Source organism: Palaemon carinicauda, chromosome 35 (genome assembly GCF_036898095.1).
Source record: "Palaemon carinicauda isolate YSFRI2023 chromosome 35, ASM3689809v2, whole genome shotgun sequence".
In the NCBI taxonomy this organism is placed as follows: domain Eukaryota; kingdom Metazoa; phylum Arthropoda; class Malacostraca; order Decapoda; family Palaemonidae; genus Palaemon; species Palaemon carinicauda.
The window spans coordinates 29,192,415-29,214,947 of NC_090759.1; the positions used below are offsets into that span (position 1 = coordinate 29,192,415).

The 22,533-nt window shown below is 36.1% G+C and overlaps 2 protein-coding genes across 2 annotated transcripts in view; one reads left to right on the plus strand and one right to left on the minus strand.

The window, feature by feature from the left end:
* Positions 1 to 1,594: 1,594 nt before the first annotated feature.
* Positions 1,595 to 3,520, minus strand: LOC137627205 (uncharacterized). Its single transcript, XM_068358285.1, has 2 exons — positions 3,496 to 3,520; positions 1,595 to 2,241 (listed from the first exon to the last, which is right to left on the minus strand). The coding sequence occupies exons 1-2, from the start codon at positions 3,518 to 3,520 to the stop codon at positions 1,595 to 1,597; spliced, it is 672 nt and encodes a 223-aa protein (XP_068214386.1).
* A 1,584-nt stretch (positions 3,521 to 5,104) lies between these two features.
* The window catches only part of LOC137627206 (uncharacterized), a 50,454-nt gene continuing 33,025 nt past the window's right edge, over positions 5,105 to 22,533 (plus strand). Inside the window, exons 1-2 of the mRNA XM_068358286.1 lie at positions 5,105 to 10,529; positions 14,302 to 14,527. Of these exons, the coding sequence (XP_068214387.1) occupies positions 5,105 to 10,529; positions 14,302 to 14,527 (5,651 nt within the window). The remainder of the gene's footprint in view (positions 10,530 to 14,301; positions 14,528 to 22,533) is intronic.

Consider the following 22,533-nt stretch of genomic DNA (forward strand, 5'->3'; position numbering starts at 1 on the left):
CTCTCTCTCTCTCTCTCTGTGGTGTTTTAGTTATTGGTCCCTCTACTGGAAGAGCATTTTCCAGTTCTTCAGTCCTTTTCAGTGTTTAATAGTGGTGACAAAAGTCTTTCCATTTTCTCTTGACTTCCCCTTACTCAATTAAGATATATCCATTTTCATCCTTATTAGTTATAATAATAATGATAATAATAATAATTATTATTATTATCATTATTATTATTATTATTGTTATTATTATTATTATTGTTGTTGTTGTTGTTGTTGTCATTAATCACAGCCTATTGAAACTGGTGGCTTATAGTGTGGTGTTCCGGGTTACATCCGTTATTATTATTATTATTATTATTATTATTATTATTATTATTATTATTATTATTATTATTATTATTATTAATGAGAAGAATAGTTTAAAGATTTGACAATGAGACATTCTCGCGTATAAGGCTCGCCCGAAGAATTGTTCTTGGATATCAACCGCAAATTGGAGCAAGGTTGAGTTGAAGTCTGACAGCTAGGATGAAGTCCGAAAGGCAAAAGGCAATGCAACTGAAGATAAATGAAAAGATATCTTATTACCGTGCACAGTGGACCGCAAAAGGTCACACAGAACTACATTAGGGTGACCCCGTGCAGGAAAGATATCAGAAGTAACTCGTTTTAATCGCAATGGAGATAGTGGAGTATAAACATATTTTGGGTTTTCAATCCCACTCAATCAGCTTGTTCCTATAAAAAAGGTAATTATTATTATTATTATTATTATTATTATTATTATTATTATTATTATTATTATTATTATTATTATTATTAGCTAAGCTACAACCCTAGTTTGAAAAGCCTGATGCTTTGCCCAAGAACTCCAACAAGGAAAAATATCCTTGTGAGGAAAGAAAATAAGGAAATAAATAAACGATATGAGAAATAATGAACAACTGAAATAAAATATTTTAGAACAAGTAACAATTAGGGTAGATAAAATCTTGCATAAAGAAGACATAATTCGGAAGTGACATTAAAGATTCAATAGGATAGCTAGAGAACAAATGTAATACGAAATGAGAGTCGTTTAGATAAATAGGGAGATGGAAATCATCATAATTATTTAACAATCTTACCTTTTTTAATCATCAAATTGGTGTTAGACGAACGGACTCCTGTAGCAAGGGCTTGGCATGGAACCAAAAAGCCTTTCCTTTCCCTGCTTGTCTTTTTCTTTCTTAAACTGATTCTACTACTATCTAATATAGCATGAGGGTCTGCCCCTCTCTTTTATTCTTCTCCTGTACTTCTCTTTCTCCCTTTTTCCTTATTCTTTACCATCCCGAGTACCTGCCTTCGGGCTATAAACTGGATTGTATCCAGGGTTACTTATCCTTTCCCCATATTCCCCAATTCCCTATCCTTATCCTTATCCTTATACTTAGGAAGATGGATTTCCCTTGCTACCAGATTATGATTTCAAAGCTATAAGGAATCATACATTATTATTATGATTATTATTGTTAATCCTGATTATACGTCCACGAATCCTGCCTGCGACCTGAATTTCATATTCATCCAAATATCCTATTCGTGTTCCGAGTTTGGAAGTAAATTAATGATTGGGTAAACCCAGGAAGGGAAGGTTAGGTGCACCAGTAGCAGTATTAGAAGAAATGGTAGCAGCAGTAGCAGTATTAGAAGTAGTAGTAGTACCAGTAGCAGTATTAGAAGTAGTAGTAGCAATAGAAAAAGCTTCAGTTTTAGAAGCAGTAGCAGTATTAGAAGTAGTAGTAGAGGTACTAGTTTCAGTAGCAAAAGCTGCAATAATAGAAGTAGTAGTAGCAGTAGCAGTATTGGAAGTAGTATTAGCAATAGCAAAATCTGCAGTATTAGAAGTAGTAGCAGCAGTACCAGTATTAGGAATAGTAGTAGAAGTACTAGTTGCAGTAGCAAAAGCTGTATTATAAGTAGTAGCAGCAATAGCAGTATTTGAAGTAGTAGTAGTAGTAGTAGCAAAAGTAGCAGTATTAGAAGTAGTAGTAGCAATAGCAAAAGCTGCATTATTAGAAGGAGTAGTAAAAGCTGCAGTATTAGAAGTAGTGGTAGCAATAGCAAAAGCTGCAGTATTAGAAGGAGTAGCAAAAGTTGAAGTATTAGAAGTAGTAGTAGCAATAGCAAAAGCTGCAGTATTAGAAGTAATAGCAGCAGTAGCAGTAGAAAAAGCTTCAGTATTAGAAGTAGTAGTAGCAGGATCAAAAACTACAGTAATAGAAATCCTTATAGTAGTATTTTGTAGACTATTTGAATATTCTCTAAACGAAAGCCAACAGAAATGGTAGGAACAGTTGAAAATCAAATAATTTAATGTGGTAAATGTAATTAAGTTACAAGAATTACTTCTTTATTTTATGAAGTATTACATTTCTCTCTCTCTCTCTCTCTCTCTCTCTCTCTCTCTCTCTCTCTCTCTCTCTCTCTCTCTCTCTTGTATTAACAAGATTCAAAGCAGTATGCAATTTCTCCACAATCATTTGTTTTCATTTAATAATGATAATAATAATAATGATAATAATAATAATAATAATAATTTAAGGTTGAAGGTCACCCATGAATGGAAGAGGGAAGGGAAAGTAATAATGGCCTACAGACTGCTACATATGATCAACTCCCAAGCTCCCTCTCCACCCAAACTATGACCAGGGAGGGCCATGCAATGGCTGCTGATGACCTAGCAAATAGACCTATAGGCTCCCCCAAATCCCCATCCTTAGCTCACAAGGAAGTTGAGGGTACAGACACTACTAGAAACTATACGATTCTTTTTATTTGCCTACACATACGCCGAATAGTCTGGCCTATTCTTTACAGATTCTCCTCTGTCCTCATACACCTGACAACACTGAGATTACTAAACTATTCTTCTTCGCTCAAGGGGTTAACTATTGCACTGTATTTGTTCAGTGGCCACTTTCCTCTTGGTAAGGGTAGAAGAGACTCTTTAGCTATGGTAAGCAGCTCTTCTAGGAGAGGGACACTCCAAAATTAAACCATTGTTCTCTAGTCTTGGGTAGTGCTATAGCCTCTCTACCATGGTCTTCCACTGTCTTGGGTTAGAATTATCTTGCTTGAGGGTACAATCAGGCACACTATTCTATCTGATTTCTTTTCCTCTTTTTTTTTTTTTGTTAGTTTTCATAGTTTATATAGGAAATATTTATTTAATGTTGTTACTCTTCTTAAAATATTTTATTTTTCCTTCTTTCCTTTCCTTACTGGGCTCTTTTCTCTGTTGGAGCCCCTGGGCTTATAGCATTCTGCTTTTCCAACTAGGGTTGTAGCTTAGCAAGTAATAATAATGATAATGATAATTGAGCTGGTCTTGAACCCCAGTCCAAGAGATGGCTAGGCAGGGACGTTTTATGAAATATAGAATTTGGAAATTTGAGGAATGGGTAACATTCGGTCTGTTCCCGTTTCGTTCGAGGCTGTTGTTTCTTATTGTAATTATCATACGATTGTCGTTGCTGTTGTCGTTCATGATGCTAACATAAAAGATATTAGCTTTACTAAATGGCTATTACATAATAAGATGAGAAATTGGTGAAAGTAGAATACTATTTAAAGTTAAAAGCAATTAAATGAAGACCTGCTTTAAAATTGATAAATATGCAAATAGCAGAGCACAGAATCGTGGCATTTGTGTCGTTTCATTTATAGATTAGAAAACGAAGATCTCAGAGTTGACGCTTCGTGAGATTCGAACGGGTGTTTCGAGGGTCTTTGTACTGTACAAGTACATACACATAACGATATTAATGCCTTATAAATCCTCCCCGTGGTTTTTGGTCTGTTAAAATGTATAGAGTAACGAAGGGGTTATGTCTTACGATGTCAATGTCACCCTGGTACTGAAGTCGATGGTTTGGTAGCGCAAACTAACACTCTTGATTTTAATCAATAAAAAATATCAACCACACTGGCTGTAAATGCAGCATTTTATAGAAACCATTTGTGTATATAATTATTTAATAAGCTCTGTTTTTCAACTTGGTGATTAGGGTTAAATTGTATTGTAGATATTTTGTCCGTTTTACATGTAAACATTGTTCAGTCTTTTTTTGATAGTTACTGCTGTAATTTGTTTGTTAAGCGTTGAGTAGTTCTTGAAAAGATTGTTTATCCTGGTAGTTATCAGTGTTGGAATCACACTGTAACAATTATATGTTCTAGAAATAGGATCAAAGTTTTTGATGACCGACAGAGTAGAAGAAGTCTTCAAAGTGTAAAGAACATTTCTTTGGAAATTCGTTTCGCTTGTATTGGATGTAGCTTAGAGTAACACAGATGTAAGTTTATTTCTTTACTGAAATTTGTATATATTCTATTTCATGTTTGTGGTGTTTTGTAGTGAAATCAAAATATTCAATTTTTTGTTTATTAGGGAATTTCTTTTTAACAAATTTAGTAAGTTTGTACTTTGTTGTTTTCAGTTTCTTGAACCTCGTCGCCCTGCACTACTAGCAAAGTACTCATCATTGGTTCTCTGGTCTTGGAGTACTGACCAACTACATCATAAGCTTTTACAGTTATGGTCAACTTAAGTTGTAGTGCTTAGTGTTAAGTGATTTAAAGCTTTAAGTTGGTTTAAAGTGTCTTGTGATATCAACTTGAACTTTATATCAAATTTTTAATAAAGTGTGACGTGAGTAACAGTATCTGTGTCTATTCTCCATCTCATCCCTGTGGCTTTGAAGAAAACGGCAGCTACATTAGTTCAAGAAAATCTTGTGATTGAAAATGCCGGAATCTAGCGAAGTTGTTGTGTCTATAGTCAGTGAAGATTGTCTCGAAGTGATACAAGAGCAAATGAAAACTTTGAAAAATACCCAAACTGCTGCTCTGTCTGCTGTGACCAAAAGGAGAAATGAGATCTTAAGACTAATGGATAATTGTGATAATCTCCATCTGGTGAAGTCTGAAATTATTATTTTCTGTAAATTACGTGATGAATATGATGAATGTTTTCAGCAATATGAGAAGTATTTAAGATTCCAGTGAACGAAACACAGTAAATAAGAGGTATTCAGAAAATACAGTATCCATTGATCGTTTCATTACAGAAATGAATAACTGGGTCAAGGAAAGTGAATTACAATTAACGGCAGACCTTGATAGAAAAAGTCTTTGTTCCTCATCCACTAGCAGGACCAAGTCCAGCAGAACTAGTGTAAGATCTGCTCGCCTCAAAGAGAAAGCTAGACTGGCAGAATTGATGGCTCAACATGCTATGAGAGAAAAAGCAAAAGTGATGGAAGAGCAAGAACTCAGACTTAAGCAGGAGAGGGAAGAGCAAGAATTTATACTTAGAAAAAAGCAAGAGCAATTGGAATTAGAAACAAAAATTGCAATGTCTCAAGCAAGAGAAAGAGTTTATGCTGAAGCTGACAATATTTCGGATATTGTGCCGAAAAATACTCCTCCCCAGTTGAATCCAAATGTAGACCCGTTCCAACCACAACCTTCGGATATAATAGCAGATACTTCTCAGTTGAAAGCGAACGTTCCCTGTAGTTCTAGCCAGTGTCGGTTCTCCGAGCCAAATCTTGATATGCAACTACAGTCCCAACAAGAGATGCTCCTGAAGACACAGCAGCACATGACTGCAGCAATGTTGCTTCCAAACATAGAAGTACCAAAATTTAAAGGTGATCCTATTGAGTTTGCTAGTTTCATGATGGCATTTGATGCCAGAATTGCCCCAAATGCTTCGGGTGATGCTGACAAACTGTACTACTTGGATCAGCAACTTGAAGGGGAAGCCAAAGACTTGATAGGTGGATGCTTGTATATGAGTTCTTCAGAAGGATATACTACAGCTAGGAATTTGCTCAGTCAAGAGTATGGCGATCCCTACAAGGTGTCAATGGCATATATTAAGAAACTTATTTCTTGGTCTGCACTGAAACACGAAGATCCTCATAGCTTGTATACATTTGCTTTATTCCTTATTAAGTGCAGACATGCCATGACCAACTTGTCACACATGGAAGTACTAAATCATCTTCCTAACCTTCAAGCAGTTGTTAAAAAACTTCCGACATTTCTTCAGAACAAGTGGTGTAGCCTGGCTGGACATTTGAGGGAAGAAAAGGGAGGAGTTGATTTTGCAGATTTGGTTGAATTTGTTTATAAAAAGGCAAAGGCAGCAAACGACCCAGCATTCAGCAAGTTTGCTCTTCAAAATAATTACTCAAAGCCTGAAAACAACTCTGGTAGCTTCAAATTCAGATCTTGTCAACAAAAGAGCAAAAGTTCAAGCTTTGCTACCCAAGCAGAACTGAATCCAGAAAATAGAAAGACATCAATAGTGTCTGAGAAAGAGAAATCATGTCCAATGTGCAAGAAAAACCATGATCTTGACGATTGCTGGAATTTTGCTAAGAAGACCTCTGAAGAAAAAATAGATTTCCTTAAGGAGAGAAGGTTGTGTTTTGGATGCTTTGGTCTCAACCATACCTCTAAAGGATGTATGAAAAGGAAGCAATGTAAGACATGCTCTAAGAGGCATCCCACATCACTGCATATCGACGGATTCAAGCTACTTAAAGAGAATGATAGCTCATCAAGCAAAGATGCAAGTGAAATTATTGTTAGCACATGTACTACCAATCATGTTAGTGAAGTAAATACAATATTACAGGCTATTCTCCCAGTAAAAGTATATCAGAAAGGAAACAAAGTAGTTTTAGACACTTATGCCTTTTTTGATAATGGAAGCACTGGATGTTTCATCACAGAGAGTTTACGAGAGCAGATAGGTGCATCTGGAACAGAGACATATTTAAAGCTTCAAACCATGCATGGCGTAAACATTGTGAATACTTTGGCGGTTAATAATTTGTGTGTTACAGATATGGAAGGAAACAACACTATTGATCTGCCAAAAACCTTTACTCGTCAAGATATCCCAGTGAGTCATCAACAGATACCAAAACCAAAATTGCTTAAAAAGGTAGCCGGTCTGAGGAATATTGCTGATCTAATTCCTGATTATAGAGCTGATCTGGAGATTGGGTTGTTGATTGGCAGTAATTGCCCTAAAGCACTGCAACCATTAGAGGTGCTTCCAGCCAAGGGTCAAGATTCTTATGCAGTTCTTTACCACCATGGATGGACTGTTAGTGGACCTCTACATTTTAAATACTCTTCAGAGAAGAACAGTATTTCATGTCACCATGTCTTTCTTCAGGAAGTTGAAAGGGTAAAGGAAAGTTTTCTTCCTGCAGCTGTGGTCCATATGTTTGAAAGAGACTTTAGTGAGAAAGATGTTGGTAGAGTTCCTGATGAGAAGGGTCTGTCACAAGAAGATCAACAGTTCCTCAAAGAAGTGGCAAAAAACATTCAGTTTACCAATGGACACTACCAGCTTCCCCTACCATTTAGAACCAATAAAGTTAACTTGGTAAACAATAGAGAACAGGCAGTGAAACGAGCACAATGGCAAAGAAGAAAAATGAAACTAAATCCAAAGTACCATGAAGATTATGTGGAATTTGTTGAGAAATTGGTGTCTGAAGGATATGCTTATAAGGTTCCGGAGGATCAGTCGTATGATGAACAACCTGCATGGTATCTACCTCATCATGGTGTCTACCATCCAAAAAAGCCAAATAAGATTAGAGTAGTCTTTGACTGTAGTGCTAAATACCAGGGTAGTTCCCTTAATGACAAGTTGATGCAAGGTCCTGATATGACTAGTTCCCTGATTGGAGTGCTCCTCAGATTTCGTCTAGAAAAGGTGGCTTTGATGGGTGACATAGAATCTATGTTTTACCAAGTTCAGGTACCAAAGGATCAACATAAATACCTAAGATTTTTATGGTGGCCTGGTGGTGAACTTGAAAGCGAACTTACAGAGTATCGGATGGGTGTTCACATCTTTGGAGCAGTATCATCACCTAGCATTGCCAATTATGCTTTGAGGGCAGCAGCTGACCATGCAAGAGATAAGTATGGTCCAGATGTAGAACACACCATTAAGACTAATTTTTATGTGGATGACTATTTAAAGTCTGTACCTTCAGAAGAGCAGGCATTAAGACTTGTGAAAGACGTTACAGCAGCATTGAAGGAAAGAGGTTTTCGGCTGACAAAGTTTGTGAGTAACAGCAGGCTGGTGTTGAAATCAATCCCACAAGAGGACCGTTCAAAAGATCTTCAAACATGTGATCTTGACTATGATGAACTTCATGTAGAAAGAGCTCTTGGTCTTCAGTGGAATATTGAAAATGACTACTTTACTTTCTCCACAAGCTTGGACCCAAAACCATTTACAAGGAGAGGTATTTTGTCAACAGTATGTTCCCTTTATGATCCTCTTGGTTTTGTGGCTCCTTTTCTTTTGCCAGCTAAGAGAATTCTTCGCGAAGTTTGTCAGGATAGCAGCTTGGGATGGGATGATGTTATTCCCGAAAAATACCTGAAGCCCTGGAGAAGGTGGCTTGATGATTTACCAATCCTGAGTAACTTAAAGATTCCAAGATGTGTCAAACCAAAGGAATTTGGTACAGTGACTTCCACACAGCTGCACATGTTTTCAGATGCTAGTAATGAAGGCTATGGTGCTGCAGCATACATGAGACTTTCTGATAACAGTGGGAGGATTTCTACTGCTCTGCTGATGGGAAAGTCTAGAGTGTGTCCTGTAAAGGCAACAACCATACCGCGACTGGAATTGACTGCTGCAGTGGTGTCCATAAATCTCGCACAACACATTTTGAAAGAGCTGCAGATTACAGTGGACCAGACATTCTATCACACAGATTCTACAACAGTTCTTCACTATATTTTTAATGATAGAAAGAGATTTCCTATATTTGTTGCAAATAGAGTGAAAGTAATCAAGGATTTCTCTGAAAATACACAGTGGAGATATGTTCAGAGTAAAGAGAATCCTGCTGATATTGCATCAAGAGGTTTCACAAGTCAGCAAATGCTGAACAGTAACATTTGGTTTGATAGCCCATATTTTCTTAAAGGACCAGAGGAGCTATGGAAAAATGATATGCCCCATGGTGTAGTTGAATTGGAAGGATCTACAAGTTTTGCAGTGCATCCAGAAGATGGGGAGGGAAATGCTGTTGATAAGTTTCTTGAGTATTATTCTTCATGGCATCGATTGAGGATGGCTGTTGCTGTGTATCACCGTCTTTTTTCCATACTGAAATCTAAGAGACAAGCTAGAATTAATGGTTCATTTACAGCAGAAGAATTAGATGCTGCTGAAAAAGCAGTCATCAGATATATTCAGAAGAAAACTTTTAGTAAGGAAGTGACACTCTTACAAAAGAGCGAAGGGTCAAGGGGCCGAGGACTTTGTAGTAGCATTTATAAACTAGATCCCTTCATTGATCCTAAAGACAGGCTTCTTCGCGTTAATGGACGGCTCTCCAAAGCAGAAATTTCAGCTGGCGAGAAACATCCAATGATATTACCTAGAAAGAGTCATATTACCACTTTGATTATCCGGTACACACATGAAAAATTAGCTCATGCTGGACGCAACCATGTGATGGCAAAACTTAGAGAACTTTACTGGATTATCCGTACTAATGCAAGTGTCCGCCAGGTTCTACAAAGATGTGTCATTTGCATAAAAATGAGAAACCCTGTTCTAAACCAGAAGATGGCTGATTTACCATTGGAAAGAGTAATTCCAGCTGCTCCATTCACACACACAGGTGTTGACTTCTTTGGGCCACAGGAAGTCAAAGAAGGAAGGCAAATCAGGAAGAGGTATGGTGTATTATTTACTTGCTTGTCTACAAGAGCAATTCATATAGAGACAGCCAATTCCTTAGACACATCGTCCTTCATAAATGCTTTAAGAAGGTTTGTTGCTAGAAGAGGAAATGTAAAGAAGATTTGGTGTGACAATGGGACAAACTTTCATGGAGCTGAGAAGGAGTTGAGGATGTCACTGCAAGAGATGAATGATGATCAGGTCAGAGCTTTCCTCTCAAAAGAAAGCATCAGCTGGACCTTCAATCCCCCTACAGCTAGTCATATGGGAGGTGTGTGGGAACGTCAGATTAGAACTGTGAGAAAGGTCTTGACTCCTCTCTTCAAGGAACATGCTGGACGACTGGATGATGAGAGTTACCGCACTCTTCTCACAGAAGTTGAGGCTATAGTGAATGACCGTCCTTTGACCACAGTCAGTGACAGCCCAGATGACTTACAACCACTCAGTCCAGCACAGCTTCTCACACAGAAATCAAGTGTTGTGATGCCACCACCTGGTGTTTTTCAGAAAGGAGATATGTATCTGAGACAGAGGTGGCGATATGTTCAATTCTTGGCTAACTTATTCTGGACTAGATGGCGAAGAGAATATTTGTCAACATTACAAGAGAGACAGAAGTGGAACAAGGAAAAGCGGCATCTTCAAGTTGGTGATATTGTCCTTGTAAAAGATGATAATCAGTTAAGGAGTAACTGGATGATGGGTCGTGTTATCAGCACTGAAAAAGGACAGAACTGGTTTTGTACGTAGTGTAGTTTTAAAGACACAAACATCAGAGCTCCATCGACCCATTCAAAAGCTTGTTCTTCTCCTTGCAGTAGAGGAACAATGATTATAATAGTTATTTTTATTAGGATCAAAGGATTTGAGAGTATATTACATTTATTATAGATGTTATTTATATCACCTGCATTTATAGACATGATTGATTTTGATAAACAAATAATTTGTTTATAGGGCCGAGAATGTAAATGCAGCATTTTATAGAAACCATTTGTGTATATAATTATTTAATAAGCTCTGTTTTTCAACTTGGTGATTAGGGTTAAATTGTATTGTAGATATTTTGTCCGTTTTACATGTAAACATTGTTCAGTCTTTTTTTGATAGTTACTGCTGTAATTTGTTTGTTAAGCGTTGAGTAGTTCTTGAAAAGATTGTTTATCCTGGTAGTTATCAGTGTTGGAATCACACTGTAACAATTATATGTTCTAGAAATAGGATCAAAGTTTTTGATGACCGACAGAGTAGAAGAAGTCTTCAAAGTGTAAAGAACATTTCTTTGGAAATTCGTTTCGCTTGTATTGGATGTAGCTTAGAGTAACACAGATGTAAGTTTATTTCTTTACTGAAATTTGTATATATTCTATTTCATGTTTGTGGTGTTTTGTAGTGAAATCAAAATATTCAATTTTTTGTTTATTAGGGAATTTCTTTTTAACAAATTTAGTAAGTTTGTACTTTGTTGTTTTCAGTTTCTTGAACCTCGTCGCCCTGCACTACTAGGAAAGTACTCATCATTGGTTCTCTGGTCTTGGAGTACTGACCAACTACATCATAAGCTTTTACAGTTATGGTCAACTTAAGTTGTAGTGCTTAGTGTTAAGTGAGTTAAAGCTTTAAGTTGGTTTAAAGTGTCTTGTGATATCAACTTGAACTTTATATCAAATTTTTAATAAAGTGTGACGTGAGTAACAGTATCTGTGTCTATTCTCCGTCTCATCCCTGTGGCTTTGAAGAAAACGGCAGCTACACTGGCAATTCTTCGTTTTGGGTATGTCTATCAAATGGAAATTCATTTATAAAAGTAGCTTCTGGCTGGGCATAGATTCGAACTTATGCCTCTTAGCCGAAACCATGCCTGCGATGAAGATAGCCCATTAGGTTGAATCCTCTCAAGCATGGTTTCGGCTAAGAGGCATAGGTTCGAATCTCTGCCCAGCCGAAAGCTTTTATCGTAAATGAATTTCCAGTGGATAGACATTCCCAAAGATATATATATATATATATATATATATATATATATATATATATATATATATATATATATATATATATTCCTTGCTATGAATAGCCGAAGCTGACTTAATAGAAAAAATTATTAATCCCTTGTCTCTTAATTACCTTCGCCAACTTCATTGTTTTGTATGTCCGCCTGTGTGTTTGTGATTCGCATAACTCAAAAACTATTAAACCGAATCTCATGAAATTTTGTGGTATGATTGGCCATGATCCAAGGACAATTTGATTAGATTTTGGGATTGGGTGAATGGTCAACTTCAAGGTCACAAAAAGGCTCCATCGCGGTCAATTTCTATCAGATTTGCATGAAATTGATGTCAAAATGTGCATAATTCAATTTGCCTACACTATGTGACGTTGGCGAAGGTATGCACTCTACCGAGTGTCCATTCTTGTTTCATCTGTTAAGAGTACACATTATTTTACAGACGACCTTTCCCCCTTAACCTGCCACAGTCTTACGGCCATAACAATTAAAGTTAAATGAACATCGACCTCATGATTAACTCCACCGTCTGACCATAACAATGCAGTACATGTTCGCAAAGTTATTTAGATTTCATGACGTGTGGATTGAGGTGCTGTGGACACAAGTGACATAAAGAGTGTTATCACTGTCACTGCTTTAGTCAGATTTTCCTGGCATTAATGGAACTCTCTCTCTCTCTCTCTCTCTCTCTCTCTCTCTCTCTCTCTCTCTCTCTCTCTCTCTCTCTCTCGTAGTCAGATTTTCATGGCTTTACTGGAACACACACACTCTCTCTCTCTCTCTCTCTCTCTCTCTCTCTCTCTCTCTCTCTCTCTCTCTCTCTCTCTCTCTCTCTCTCGTAGTCAGATTTTCCTGGCTTTAATGGAACGCACACACTCTCTCTCTCTCTCTCTCTCTCTCTCTCTCTCTCTCTCTCTCTCTCTCTCTCTCTCTCTCTCTCTCTCTCTCTCGTAGTCAGATTTTCCTGGCTTTACTGGAACACTCTCTCTCTCTCTCTCTCTCTCTCTCTCTCTCTCTCTCTCTCTCTCTCTCTCTCTCTCTCTCTCTCTCTCGTAAACTTTCCTTCAAGACCGCGTTGCTGTAAATTCCTCTCCCACACGTATTTCCAGAATTCTGTAATCCATTTTCCTTCAAGGAATTTATCTATCACTTACTTTCGGCTTATGCCCCACTATTTTCATTTCCATGTTCTTCATGTTCCATTCGATTTGAAATTGATAACAACACTAGGTTTTCCATTCAGTTCACCTTTTCATAACCAAGTGAAGTAGTAGTAGTAGTAGTAGTAGTAGTAGTAGTAGTAGTAGTAGTAGTAGTAGTAGTAGTAGTAGTAGTAGTTAGAAACTAGAATGAAACACGTAGTTATAGCAATTACAGATAGAGTATTCATGCCACATGGACAATTATTATGCTGCCTTAGAGCAAGAACCCGTGTCTTGCTATAAGTAAGGAGCTCTATAACAAACGAACGAACATGGACAGTGGTGAGGGAAGTAATGATGGTATTTAAAAACAATTAAAGAACTTTTCAATGTTATTTTTAACACCTACGATAAGGAGAGAAAATAAGAAGTCCCCCTTTTTTTTTTTTTTTTTTTTTTTTTTTTTTTTTTTGCCGCCGAGAAGATAATCGTAGTCGGCATTTAAAGGCGAATGCTAGTACAGTGTTATTATTATTATTACTGTTATTTGCTAAGCTACAAACCTAGTTGGAAAGGCAGGATGCTATAAGCCCAGGGGCTCCAATAGGGAAGATAGCTCAGTGTGGAAAGGAAACGAAGAAAAATAAAATATTTTAAGAAGTACAACAACATTAAAATAAATATCTCTTATATAAACTATAAAAACTTTAACAAAACAAGAGGAAGAGAATTAAGATAGAATAGTGTGCCCGAGTGCACCCTTAAGCTAGAGAACTCTAACCCAAGACAGTGAAAAACCATGGTACAGAGGCTATGGTACTAGCCAAGACTAGAGAACAATGGTTTGATTTTGGAGTGTCCTTCTCCTAGAAGAGCTGCTTACCATAGCTAAAGAGTCTCTTCTACCCTTACAAAGAAGAAATTGCCACTGAACAATTACAGTACAGAAAGAAGAATTGTTTGGTAATCTCAGTGTTGTCAGGTATATGAGGCAGAGGAGAATATGTGTGTGTGTGTGTGTGTGTGTGTGTGTTTAGGCAAAAGGAAACTGAACCGTAACCAGAGAGAAAGATCCAATGTACTACTGTCTGGCCGGTCAAAAGACCCCATAACTCTCTAGCGGTAGTATCTCAACGGGTGGCTGGTGCCCAGGCCAACCTACTACCTAGTGGATCAAGGAAATACGTCACTGATATTTTAAATGCTGATGTAGATGGTCTTCGAAATCGATCTTTTTAATGACTGTTAATATTTTTCTTTTTAATCTGTTATTATAAGTGAGTTATTGTTTTGCAATTATGAGTGGACCAGTATTATCCTATTCGTGTTCCGAGTCTGGAAGTAAATTAATGATTGGGTAGGTGCACCGGTAGTAGTATTAGAAGAAATAGTAGCAGCAGTAGCAGTATTAGAAGTAGTAGTAGTACCAGTAGCAGTATTAGAAGTAGTAGTAGCAATAGCAAAAGCTTCAGTATTAGAAGTAGCAGCAGCAGTAGCAGTAGCAGTATTAGAAGTAGTAGTAAAGGTACTAGTTGCAGTAGCAAAAGCTACTTTGGATCATCTAGTAGCCAACAAATTCCTGACTTTGTGAGGTTCTCTGACTGTGGACCTCTACGCAACGGCCCTGAACTTCAGGCTCCCGCTGTATTGTTCCCCTGTCCCAGACCCCAAGGCTCTCTGGCAAGATTTTTACCGGTTTGAATATTCATTACGGGGTTGAATGACCTAGTGCCTGGCCTCTAGAGTCTAGACTAAAAATTATAATCCAGTCCACTTCTCCGCGCAATAGTACTGCCGACATTAGTTCATACTTGGACAATGGCAACGACTTGCAGCTGTGGCCACATTGGGTTTTGTAAATCACCCAGTCGATAATAACAATCAAATTTTTGTTTCATATTTCCCAGTTTGATTCACTATTTCCAGTAAAAAAGAAAATAACAATAAAAATTATTTGGAGGGTTTGAACATAAGAAAAAAAAAATACTACAGGGTATATCTAACATTCTTCTTGCTTCGTCAGCAACGTGAAAAAATGTATTAGAAGGCAAGAAGGTCCAGGGGCCCCAAGAGGGAAAATAGCCCAGTGAAGAAAGGAAACAAGGATAAATAAAATATTTTAATGACAATAACAACATTAAAATAAATATTTCGTATATAAACTATAGAAAATTTAACAAAACAATAGGAAGAGAAATTAGATAGAATAGTGTGCCCGATTGTTCCCTCAAGCAAGAGAACTCTAACCCAAGACAGTGGAAGACCATGGTACAGAGACTATGGTACTACCCAAGACTAGAGAACAATGGTTTGGTTTTGAAGTGTCCTTCTCCTAGAAGAGCTGCTTACCACAGCTAAAGAGTCTCTTCTACCCTTACCGAGAGGAAAGTGGTCACTGAAGAATTACAGTGCAGTATTTAACCCCTTGGGTGAAGAAGAACTGTTTGGTAATCTGTGTTGCCAGGTGTATGAGGACAGAGGAGAATTTGTAAAGAATGTGCTAGACTATTCGGTGTATGTGTAGGCAAAGGAAAAGTGAACCGTAAACTGAAAGAAGGATCTAATATAGTACTGTCTGACCAGCCAAAGAACCACATAACTCTCTAGCGGTAGGATCTCAACGGGTGGCTGATGCCCTGGCCAACCTACTACCCATTAACCAGGTCTTACTGAAGTTACAAAAACAAGCCCATAAACCTGTGAGAGGAAGAAGCATCAGATAAATAGTTTGAGATAGACAATCTCTTGAGAGTGAAAGAAGCGGAAACTCGCTACTTATAATGAAACACTTTTTCTTTCATTTCAACTTGATGTACTTGATGTGAACTTTTGGCTTTTTTTTTCAAGTTCGGAAGTTTTGTCTATAGTCTGTTTTAACTTGTGGAAATAGAAGACTTTTCCCTCCGGAGATTAGCAGTTTTTAGCCCAAGTATTTGTTCAGAACTCTACTGTACTAATACTTCTGACAAGAATATATTTTAATTTACTTTATTTGTTCATTTATGTCTGTGTATTTTGCTGTCAGATTATTAGCATGATTACAATGAAAGTGTATCATGATTTTCTTTTTTTTCTTTTTTTTTTTTTATGAAAACTGCAATAAATGGCTGGTCTCTTGGCTGGTAACTGGTGATTTATATTTTGAGGTAGAAACAGAAACTTTGAGAAGAAGAAACCTTTCGGTTGTTGGATTGTTCAACATTTAAGAAACATCCGTGAGTGAAGTTCAAAGCAGTGTGGGTTTTTTTTTTTTTTTTTTTTTTTTTTTTTTTTTAGATTCTCTGTTTCAGGGACAATGTAGTACTGTCGTCCACCTAATTTAGAAATAGACGATTACCGTTGTCTGAGATCAACAGTGTTTTATATGTATTATTTTACATTCATAGATATTGGTTTTAATTTCAGTGTAATACAGGAAATAGTTTATTTGATTTATTTTAGACAAATATAAACTCATCAAAATCCAGTTTGTTTGCGGATACATATGTTTCGATTAAGGTGGAAATCATCAAGTTAGAAACGATGGAAATATTTCGCTAAAATTCGGGAAATTATCATTAACCAGAGAGAGGTCGTGTTTGAGTCTCTTAGTATATACAAATCGCGTTGAGACGAGAATAGTTACAGATGGTTTCAAATTATTGGAAACTAGACATATGTCTTCTGTATGTTGTTGAAGATTGCCTGGCCCTTTTGGCCAGACACGGGCTCTTGCAATCTTGCAGCCCGTAGCTGTCTACTGTAGGCCCTAGAGCCTTTAGATATGCGGCCCCGAGACTATACAATAAGCTCTCACTAGACATTCGAAAGACTCGAGATATTAAGGCTTTTAAGAGGAAACTGAAGACTTTCTTGTTCATTAAGTGCTTCGATATTGTGCAATATGTGTTGTGAAATGTAACGAACATAATAAAATGACTGGATGTCCTGTAGAGAGTAGGGTTCCCCTGCTGTACAGGACCAGAAAAGCAGCCCTTGAGGTGAAAGTGAAAGTAATATTAAAGGAAATTTTATCAAAGAAACCATCGCTAATGGTGTACTCTTAATCCATCGCGAGATTTAGATGTAGAGAAAGCAGACCTTTCTTACTATGGACTGTTTAATTGAAGAATAAAGTCGCATAGAACAAGATTTTCTCTCTCTCTCTCTCTCTCTCTCTCTCTCTCTCTCTCTCTCCTCTCTCTCTCTCTCTCCAAGAGCAAATGGAGTATTAGCGGATGGACTAAAAAGTCTTTGAGACATCTTAAATCCTTGTAATTCTCTCTCTCTCTCTCTCTCTCTCTCTCTCTCTCTCTCTCCTCTCTCTCTCTCTCTCTCTCTCCAAGAGCAAATGGAGTATTCGCGGAGAGACTAAAAAGTCTTTGAGACATCCTAAATCCTTGTAATTCTCTCTCTCTATCTCTCTCTCTCTCTCTCTCTCTCTCTCTCTCTCTCTCTCTCTCTCTCTCTCTCTCTCTCTCTCTCTCCAAGAGCAAATGGAGTATTAGCGGATGGACTAAAAAGTCTTTGAGACATCCTAAATCCTTGTAATTCTCTCTCTCTCTCTCTCTCTCTCTCTCTCTCTCTCTCTCTCTCTCTCTCTCTCTCTCTCTCTCTCTCTCTCTCTCTCTAGGAAGTAAGCTGAAGTCCTGCCAATCACGAAAGCCTCTTGTTCTTTTTGTGATAGCAGTTCTTTCATCTTCGAGGTAATGATCCACACTCCCATTCACTTTTCAAAAGTAGTTCATCGTATTTTGAGGCAGCAAAGTAGGATAAATCGACTATTCATCCAATCTTTGAAAGAAACTAGAGCCTGAAGAGTATTGTGATAAACTCATGTTTCCCAAAAATAATAATATGGGGAGGATCAAAACTTGTGGTTCAAATAAATGTTCTTGCGAATAAAAGTCATTTGTCCACAGTGGCTAATTTATATATATATATATATATATATATATATATATATATATAATATATATATATATATATATATATAGGCTAGTTTATATATATATATATATATATATATATATATATATATATATATATATATATATATATATATATACTGCAGATATATGTATATATATATATATATATATATATATATATATATATATATATATATTATAATTGTGTATATATATTTATAGATATATTATATATATGTATATATACATATATTATATATGTATATATATTACATTGCATATATATATATATATATATATATATATATATATATATATATATATATATATTATATATGTATATACTGTATATTATATATGCATACATATATATAATATATGTATATATATTATATATGTATATATATTATATATGCATATATATATTATATATGCATATATATATACATATATATATATACATATATATATACATATACATATATATATATAATATATATATATATATATATATATATATATATATATATATATATATATATACAGTAAGCCTTCAATTATCAGGAAAACATTTCCTAGCAAAGTTAGAATAAAATTTTATTTTGTAAAATTTTAATTCCTTTAAATTCTTAATTATACATCTGCTAACCAATTTCTATCATCTATTTATTTGTTTACAAAAGTTTGATGAAATCCAGATGCAGCTTCAGGTTTTGTGTATGTTTGTGAAGGGGGGGATGGGTTAGAGGCAAAGAGTGGGAAAGGTTAAGATTAACATTTTTTGAGTTCAAGATGAATATTCTGAGAAGCTCTGAACCTCTGTACTTGTGACGCAAACACTACAAAGTATGAAGGTTTCAGAGTAGTCATATCAGAGACTCACAGAAACATATTGAGCTGTTTCCATCTCCCAAGTTTCTGGCTATATATATATATATATATATATATATATATATATATATATATATATATATATATATATAATATATATATATATATATATATAAATGTACATATATATATACATATATATATATGTATATATATATATATAATATATATATATATATATATATATATAAATGTACATATATATATATACATATATATATGTGTATATATATATATATATATATATATATATATATATATATATATATATATATATAGATATATATATATTTCTAGTCACGCTACACTCGCCCCGACTCTCAGGGAGGGGTAAGAGGGAATAGTCATACCCTATTGAGAGGGTATGCGTGCGTGCATATATGTCTAAATATTTAGCGGTCATTTTTGACGGGTTGCATACACTTTTCTTTATAGTATTCGAATAAAGATGAATTATGTAAAACCGTTTTAAAAGTTTTTAACTTAATTTTTAGGCTTGTGATACATTGCAACTTACATGATACCCTTAAACACCTCTTCACTGCTAAGCACAAACGCACGCACACATTGCTGTTTAAATCGACAGATATGGATTGATGGCTTTCCATCTAAATCGAACTGTAGACTGATGGGACCAGTCAGTCAAACTGGCGTGTTATGTAAAGGATGGTATTACAAGGTACAATCAAAACAGTCAGTCCATCTGTCCGCTGTGTTTTGGATGCAATGAAAATATAGATATGTCCTTCCCAGCTGCAATTATTATTATTATTATTACTTGCTAAGCTACAACCCTAGTTGGAAAAGCAGGATGCTATAAGACCAGGGGCTCCAACAGGGAAAATAGCTCAGTGAGGAAAGGAAAAAAGGAAAATAAAACATTTTAAGAACAGTTGCAACAATAAATATCTCCTATATAAACTATGAAAACTTTAACAAAACAAGAGGAAGAGAATAAGATAGGAGAGTGTGCTTGAGTGTACCCTCAAGCAAGAGAACTCTAACCCAAGACAGTGGAAGACCATGGTACAGAGGTTGTGGCACTACCCAAGACTAGAGAACAATAGTTTGATTTTGGAGTGTCCTTCTCTTAGAAGAGCTGCTTACCAGCTAAAGAGTCTCTTCTACCCTTACCAAGAGGAAAGGTGGCCACTGAACAATTACAGTCCAGTAACCCCTTGAGTGAAGAAGAATTGTTTGGTAATCCCAGTGTTGTCAGGTGTATGATGACAGAGGAGAATATGTGAAGAATAGGTCAGACTATTCAGTGTGTGCGTAGGCAAAGGGGAAATGAACCGTAACCAGAGAGAAGGATCCAATGTAGTACTGTCTGGCCAGTCAAAAGACCCCATAACTCTAGCGGTAGTATCTCGACGGGTGGCTGGTGCCCTCTCGAACCTACTGCCTTAAAGCATTTGATTTGTCATCTTTTAGCAGCATGCATCGAAGGTTTCATTATTTTCTTTTTTTAGTCCACTTTGAAATACTGCAGCTTTATGGCTGTATCGTAGACGTTTATTAGTACTTTTATTTTTATTTTATTAATTTTCAAATGCATACAGTATATATTGTCATTGGATTTTTTAACGATAATCTGTAATTATTTCATCTTCATCATCTCCTCCTACGCGTATTTGATGCAAGGGCCTCTGTTAGATCTCGCCAGTCGTCTCTATCTTGAGCTTTTGAATTAATACATTGCCATTCATCGTCCTACTTCACGTTTCATAGTCCTCAGCCATGTAGGCCTGGGTCTTCTAACTCTTTTAGTGCCTTGTGGAGCCCAGTTGAAAGTTTAGTGAACTAATCTCCCTTGGGGTGTGCGAAGTGTGCCCAAACCATCTCCATCTACCCCTCACCATGATCTCATCCACATATGGCACTTGAGTAATCTCTCTTATAGTTTCGTTTCTAATCCTGTCCTGTCATTTGACTCCCAATATTCTTCTGGGGGCTTTGTTCTCAAATCTACAAAATCTGTTGGATATTGTTTCATTTTCATACCACGACTCATCAATACAGTAACACCGATCTCACTAAACTGATATATAGCCTGATTTTTTATGTAATGTCAGACGATTTGATTTCCAAATTTTTCTTAACCTAGCCATTGTATGATTTGCTTTTTTTAATCTTTCATTAAACTCCTATTCAATTTTTTTATGGAAACAATTTTAACCAATCAGTCGAAACTAAACCTATCAGTTCGAGTTGATCATTCTGCATTGAGAAGTGGGATGTCTTGTGTGACTCTCCTAAATTTGATTTAGAATATCTTAGTTGATTTTTGAAATGTGTTTGCTTACCCAAAAACCCAGGGAATTATTTCGGTTATCTCAATATTATCGATAGAAAGTGGTAACTTCTTTCAACCAGCTCACTAGCTTGTATCTATTATATATTACGTTTCTCTACGCAGATGTATTATTATTATTATTATTATTATTATTATTATTATTATTATTATTATTATCATCATCATCATCAATTGCCAAGCTACAAACCTATTTGGAAAAGCAGGATGCTATAAGCCCAGTGGCCCCAACATGGAAAATAGCCCAGTGAGGAAAGGAAACAAGGAAAAATAAAACATTTTAAGAAGAGTATCAACATTAAAATAAATATCTATATAAACTATAACAAATTTAACAAAACAAGGGGAAGAGAAATAAGATAGAATAGTGCGCCCGAGTGTACCCTCAAGCAAGACATCTGCCAAGAACGATGACACTGTATGCTACAGTGTCCATCCATCAGTCTCCATGAACAATAAAAGGAAGCATGAAATATCAATAACCCTGAGGGAATTCCTTTCATATGATACATCACTGGAGATATTTGTAATAAATTTCACTCTTCCTGCTGTCCTCCAAAACTATTCATAATTTTGTCTAGTATTATAGGAAAGAAATATCAATGGTCTATTTCTGTGAATAACAGTTCGCCAACCTGTCTCTTCAGGCGAACGTTTCTCGTGTTGAACATACGAGTATCTTACATTTACATCTGATTTCATAATAATCCCTCGACCTTGCTCTAAACTTTATTGCTTTCTGGCAGGTTTAGAAATGAAACTATAAGAGAGATTACTCGAGCGCCATATGTGGATGAAATCATGGTTAGGGGTAGATGGAGATGGTTTGGGCACACACTTCGCACTCCCCAAGAGAGATTTGTACACCAAACTTTCAAGTTGGCTCTACAAGGCACTAAAAGAGTAGGAAGACCCAGGCCTACAGATGGATGACTATGAAGCGCGAAGTAGGTGATGATGAATGGAAGAATATTGAATTAAAAGCTCATAATAGAGACGACTGGCGAAATCTAACCGAGGCCCTTTGCGTCAATAGGCGTAGGAGATGATGATGATGATGATGATGGCAACGTTGTAGTTTTATCATTGAAGTATAAAGATTCAAGACATTTTCTATATTTTACCTTACAACTTTTTTATTATTAATGCCATTTGCTGTAAATTAAGAATATCATATATATAATTTTGTTTCGGTTTTATCGCATGTTAATATTGTATTGGGTATTGCATTTCCATCAATGCATTTTAAGATAGTACGAATAATTCCACCTATACACATATCCAGAAGTTCATGAAATCATGGTGGTATCTACACACCCTTTCTCAGATTTAAAACTAAAATATATAATATTACGCCAATACATCAGCTTATTATTTTAATGTAATTACAAGTTTGTGTATTTGAGACATCCTCTTTGAGTATGTAGTATCTCTGCTAGTTTCTCCATACTTTTTGGTGCACTATTAAAGATTTGCCG